At 38.7% G+C, this 6993-nt stretch overlaps 1 protein-coding gene across 1 annotated transcript; it reads left to right on the forward strand.

Annotated features, from left to right (window-relative positions):
* Positions 1-1310: 1310 nt before the first annotated feature.
* Positions 1311-2639, forward strand: LOC137004914 (uncharacterized). The gene is made up of 2 exons (XM_067365622.1): positions 1311-1489; positions 1578-2639. The coding sequence occupies exons 1-2, from the start codon at positions 1311-1313 to the stop codon at positions 2398-2400; spliced, it is 1002 nt and encodes a 333-aa protein (XP_067221723.1). The 3' UTR covers positions 2401-2639.
* Positions 2640-6993: the final 4354 nt, after the last annotated feature.

Consider the following 6993-nt stretch of genomic DNA (forward strand, 5'->3'; position numbering starts at 1 on the left):
ATGACCTATTACGTTTGCTATTGCTTTCGACCACTAGGTATCAGTAATTTAGTCAGAGACCTCCCATAGCACTAGAAGATGATTTATTATGCAAATGTAAATATTCAAAATATTTATCAAATATTCATATTCATACATTCTTAAACAAAACCAAATGTTTAGTCAAAAATTAAAGAAGGTCCATATTTTAAAGCTCTTTCTAACTTGTACTCGGCCTTAAAAGTAACATAATTCTTGTAATTGTTAACTATAGTATTTGATACAATAAGGATATGATTACAGGTAAGACCATTTTTTTCTTTCTTTCTTTTTATAGAATTTATTATTTAAAAAAAAAATAGCAACACAATTATAAACTATAGCTACAACATGCCACAGTTCACAGTTGTAATATAACCCTTTAGTGAAAAATCTATTCCCTTAAAATGCAATATGTAAGGATTTTGCAGTAAAATATCCAAAAACCACTAGATCAGTGTTATATATTTTGTTCACTTAAGTATTTACAATATCCCAAATGTTTGCAACTATTTGTAAATCATGAGAAATTTGCAATTTTAACCAAGGCCCCCAACCGGGACGTGTTGTCACAGACACACAAGGCTCTGCACCCAGCCAGTCACGTTGCACTCCCTCACCAGAGTACTGATCACACGCACCTGGCACTGATCATCATTCCAATCAGCAGCACCAATAAAGACACTCACAGTCACTCAGTCATTGTCTGGACTCGTTAATGCATACTAACCTGAATGCTTACCTTATGGACACCTTACCTGTCTCCAGTGTATCTCCTAGATCCTCTGTGTTCTCCAGTCCTCCGTGAGTGTCTCTGTGCAGTCTCTGTTCCAAGTCTCCTGGTCATCGTTGAATCTGGTGTGACGATCAAGTTCAGTAATCCTGTCTTGATATATTCTCTGTCTGGTAACCTCCTCTGTTCCATGTCTCTCTGCCTTCATCGAACCTGGTGTGAAGATCAAGTCAAGTATCACTGTCTTGATATATACTCTGTCTGGAAACTTGCATCTCGCTGCATACGAGGATACTCGAGAAGTTCATCTAACTTTCCATCAGATTCGCCACCCGTATGCAGCTGTGCATAGAAGAGCACCAAAGTCAGCAACATTTCCCATCTTTCCTCCGCCATCCCGAATCCGTCAGCACCCCAGAACCAGCCAGCTACGAGATACAGATCGACATATCACGTCTATCACCAGCTGAGCGACAGAGGAGGCTGACCCAGGGTCTGTTTATATTGTGGTCTTCCTGGGCATCTCAGAACTGAATGCCCCACTCGTCCTGTACAATCTATGGTCAGTGTCATCCTTCCTATGTTAAATCATCAAAATCCACTCACCATTATCACCAACCTTACTGCTGCTGATGTTTGTGTTCCAGTCAATGCCTTCATTGACTCTGGGTCAGCTGGAAATTTCATCTCCGGAGCCCCCACATCGGCCATGGGACTATGCCATAGACTTCATCCCCGGTGAGCCAGTGCCCAGAGGAAAAATATTCCTTGTCCATTCCGGAGGAAAAGGCCATGGAGGAATACATCACTGAGGCATTATCACAAGGCTACATCCGCCCGTCTACTTCCCCTGCTGCTTCAAGCTTCTCTTCGTGGCCAAGAAGGACGGAGGCTTGCGGCCTTGCATCAATTACAGAGCCCTAAATAAAATAACAGTCAAGTTCAGATATCCACTTCCTCTCGTCCCGTCTGTGCTGGAACATCTCTGCGGCACCACTGTGTTCACCAAGTTGGACCTCCGCAGCGCATACAACCTCATCCGGATACGTGAGGGGGACGAATGGAAGACTGCTTTTGTGACCCCTACTGGCCACTATGAGTATATGAGACTCGTCAACGCCCCCTCCGTATTCCAGGACTTCATGCATGAGGTGCTCCGGGAGTTCCTGCACAAGTTTGTGATTGTCTACATCGATGATATCCTCATCTACTCCCGGAGCCTGGCCGAACATCGGATGCGCCTTCCCTGCAAGAAACTGAGTCCCAGATTCAATGGCCCCTACACCATCCTCAGGCAAATTAATCCTGTCACTTACCAGCTACAACTCCCTCCTGAGGTCAGAATTCACCCCACATTCCATGTATCTCTGCTAAAACCTTACCACCCATCTGTTCTTCCCGCCACAGAGCATGGTGATGCAGAAGAACTCCCCCTTCCGATCATTCTGAAGGACGGAGCAGCATATCTGGTCAAGGAAATCGTGGACTCCCGTCGTCGTGGTGCCCATCTAGAATACCTTGTTGACTGGGAAGGATACGGTCCCGAAGAGAGATCATGGGTACCTAGAGTTGACATCCTGGATCCGAGTCTTTTGGAAGACTTCCATGCCAGACATCCCAACAGACCAGGCAGAGGCCGACCACCATGATGGCGGGGTCCTCTGTCCTCAGCAGCAGACCATGGACTCCTTACCTGTCTCCAGTGTATCTCCTAGATCCTCTGTGTTCTCCAGTCCTCCGTGAGTGTCTCTGTGCAGTCTCTGTTCCAAGTCTCCTGGTCATCGTTGAATCTGGTGTGAAGATCAAGTTCAGTAATCCTGTCTTGATATACCCTCTGTCTGGTAACCTCCTCTGTTCCACGTCTCTCTGCCTTCATCGAACCTGGTGTGTAACGTAACACGTGTAAGGAGTCGCCTGTCAATTGCGTCACACCCGCGTTACCCTCGGTTTCCGGTTTTATTTTGTAGAAACCATAGAAACACCAAAGACGCTTTAATATATTACATATTTATAGACAGAAAACGAATTGCTGTTATATAACTCAACACGTTTAGTCTTATTGTTTTAAATCTAATTTTCTTGGGTTTCTTTTTTTTTTTTTTTTTTTTTTTTTTTTTTTTTTTTTCTCCGAGTAGTTGTCAAGTAGCCAACATAGCACAATCAGATGCAGCTTTATTTTTTGGAGCAGAATTTTCTCCATCATACAATACATTTTAAAATGAATTGCATGCCATTTATCAACACAAGCCATCCAGCATTTAATATGATATTCTAAAATCGATCTATCTTACTACAGTGAGTCTCAAACAAGTGTCTCACAGCAGCCGCAGAGTGAACGCACAGAGTAACGTTATAACATCATTTTCAACACACTCAAAGCAAAGTTCCTTGATTATTACGCCGGAATAAGAGTATAGTTCCTAGCCATATCGGCCTAGAAAATCACAATTTTTAATTTTCTGTCTGTCTTAGTACAGGATGTAACTGTTACATAGTTAAAAATATATATAATCAAATAAATATAATAAAATATATATAATCAAAAATATCAAAACTCTATGGACATTTTTGAGCAAGATGCTATTGGTCTCATCAGATTCAATGATCTATGCTAAGCTATGCTAAAAGTGGTACCACCAGACCTGGAGATTGGCTGAATGGATTCAAAAATGGTAAAACTCAACTTTTTAACTCTAGGGGAGTTGGAAAATGAACCTATTTTCAAAAAAATAAGTTCCTTTAAGCTAGCTGCAATTAGAGTCTAACTAACGTTATTTTCCAATAAACATTAACTAAAGCTGGTTACATAAAATACAACTATTGACTAGATTCATGAGAGGTCGGCTAATGCGTTCAAATGTCAAAAATGCAGAAATTTCATCAACTTACCAGCGAGCAAACTTTGGAAACACTGAAAATGAATGGGGTTCAGTGCTGGAACTATCAGTGTTTGGGACTATCGGCTGCTCCACGACACGCATTACTTCTGCATTCCAAAGTTCCTATGGAAGTCTATAGGAGTGTCTCAACTCTGTTTTTCAACGGCTCTGCTGTAATCAAACATCTGACACCACCCATTGAGAGCGACGGTTACATGAATATGTAAATATGCTGTGCACTTTCTTCTCAGTAACAAAATAAACACAAGCTCTGCAAATTAGCACTCACGTCATGTTTATTTATATAGCATATAGAAGAGATGTTTATTCAATAGATTGCTTAAAAGCAAGCAGCTTTACAGTATCAAACACCAAAAACTGTCAGCGCCTTTTTCATCAGAAAGCACAACTTCATCTTGTACTATAAAGTGGCTATCCAGTGTGTTCATGTTTTCACCCACGAAGAATAGAGATCTTACCTCAACAAACTCAACAGATCAAATGAGTCAGAGAAGGGTTTCACGTGAAAGAAGACTGCGCACACCTTCTATTATGTTATTGTCACGGGCCAATGGTGGCACAAAGGTATTTTGCAGCCGTTTCGAACTTCCAAAAAGAACACAAAACAAACTTTATTTTGGCCTGATTTTGTTTGAAATGTAGTCACATCAGTTCGTTCTTCGATTTTATTTGTAGTATATCGGGGCCTTTACATGACCTACACACATGTAACATGACCACATAATCAGATGTGTCGCTTCACTGCCATTCACAAATCCTCTCCTGTAATAAAGTAGTGAAGTTTTAAAGTAGTAAGGTACTGAAATTTTAAAAATGTGACGATACCAGAATTTCCCCCTTAGCATTTTGAGCAGATTCTTAAACGCCTAATGCTGGTCCTATGCTGGTCCTGGGACCAGCATTGGACCAGCATAGGACCAGCATAAACCAGCATACCAGCTTCAAAACCTACCTTAACCAGGCAAGCAAGGCAAACCGGTAATCATTTCAGCCCTACTTCACAATATTTATTTAACCCTCATGTGGTGTTCAAAACCCTATAACACTTGTGGTGTCCCCGGTCAAAAATGACCGGCCCATAAAAAAAAGCTTATAAATCACTCATTATACCATATTTTCACCCAATCTTGGATTCAATCTTTTTGTCAACATGTTCTCTTTCAATTAGGACTGGTTTTATATTTTGATTTGGATCTGAATAATCATAGGCCTCATTTATTTGAGAGTAGGCATTTCATTTTTTTAGTAATTTTTTTTAATTTTTGAATAATTTTGGAAATATTAAATAAAATCTGAAGAAAATTGGTATTGTTGATCACACTAGTCAACTTAAAATTTTCACCAGGAATTTTGTTTTTAAAAACTTTTATTTTGTATAAAATGGTACATTGTCACACTTGTGGTGTTCCCGGTCAAAAATGACCGGCCCATAAAAAAAAGCTTATAAATCACTCATTATACCATATTTTCACCCAATCTTGGATTCAATCTTTTTGTCAACATGTTCTCTTTCAATTAGGACTGGTTTTATATTTCTATTTGCATCTGATTAATCATGGGCCTCATTTATCTGAGAGTAGGCATCTCATTTTTTGAGTAATGTTTTTTAAATTTTTGAATAATTTTGGAAATATTAAATAAAATCTGAAGAAAATTGGTATTGTTGATCACACTAGTCTACTCTAATGTTTCACCAGGAATTTTGTTTTGAAACTTTTGTTTTGTAAAAAATATGGCACATAGTCACACTTGTGGTGTTCCCGGTCAAAAATGACCGGCCTATAAAAAATAGCTTATAAATCACTCATTATACCATATTTTCACCCAATCTTGGAATCAATCTTTTTGTCAACCTGTTCTCTTTCAATTAGGACTGGTTTTATATTTCTGTTTGCATCTGATTAATCGTGGGCCTCATTTATCTGAGAGTAGGCATGGTCAAAAATGGTCACAATGGCCGACCATTGAAAGTGAATGGGAGAGATTGAAAATAACAGAACAATTTAGTTTTCAGGAGCATGTTCATTATTTTCATGTACACATATGAGCATATGTGCTTGCAAACATCGAGCCCTTGCAAAGTCCTGCAAAGTTTTCCTCAACCTTATTTTCCTTTCAACTGAAGAAAGAAAGACATGGGGTGAGTGAATTATCAGGAAATTTTAATTATAAAGCAAATCCTTCTTCTTTTGAAGCCGGGTCACTGCAGTCACGGCCAGTTTGTGTTTGTGTGTGTGTGTGTGTGTGTGTGTGTGTGTGTGTGGTAATGTCAGATGGATAAATGTATATTAGATGCAGGTTAGGGTAGGATCAAATTTCTCTCTGTGGAAAAGAATGTGTGTAATACTCAAAAAAGTTTGTATGTTTTAACGTGTGTGTGTCTGGGTAGCGTGTGTATAAATGTATCGAAACATGCACAGGTCCAAGGGCTCGATGTTTGCAAGCACATATGCTCATATGTGTACATGAAAATAATGAACATGCTCCTGAAAACTAAATTGTTCTGTTATTTTCAGTCTCTCCCATTTACTTTCAATGGTCGGCCATTGTGACCATTTTTGACCATGCCTACTCTCAGATAAATGAGGCCCATGATTAATCAGATGCAAACAGAAATATAAAACCAGTCCTAATTGAAAGAGAACAAGCTGATAAAAAGATTGAATCCAAGATTGGGTGAAAATATGGTATAATGAGTGATTTATAAGCTATTTTTTATAGGCCGGTCATTTTTGACCGGGAACACCACAAGTGTGACTATGTGCCATATTTTTTACAAAACAAAAGTTTCAAAACAAAATTCCTGGTGAAACATTAGAGTAGACTAGTGTGATCAACAGTAGCCATTTTTTTCATATTTTTTTTTAATATTTCCAAATTTACCCACAAATTATTTGTTTTTTACTCAAAAAATGAGATGCCTACTCTCAGATAAATGAGGCCCATGATTAATCAGATGCAAACAGAAATATAAAACCAGTCCTAATTGAAAGAGAACAAGTTGACAAAAAGATTGAATCCAAGATTGGGTGAAAATATGGTATAATGAGTGATTTATAAGCTATTTTTTATGGGCCGGTCATTTTTGACCGGGAACACCACAAGTGTGACTATGTGCCATATTTTTTACAAAACAAAAGTTTCAAAACAAAATTCCTGGTGAAACATTAGAGTAGACTAGTGTGATCAACAATACCAATTTTCTTCAGATTTTATTTAATATTTCCAAAATTATTCAAAAATTTTAAAAAAATTACTCAAAAAATGAGATGCCTACTCTCAGATAAATGAGGCCCACGATTAATCAGATGCAAACAGAAATATAAAACCAGTCCTAATTGA

The sequence above is a fragment of the Chanodichthys erythropterus genome, chromosome 3 (genome assembly GCF_024489055.1).
Source record: "Chanodichthys erythropterus isolate Z2021 chromosome 3, ASM2448905v1, whole genome shotgun sequence".
NCBI lineage: Eukaryota > Metazoa > Chordata > Actinopteri > Cypriniformes > Xenocyprididae > Chanodichthys > Chanodichthys erythropterus.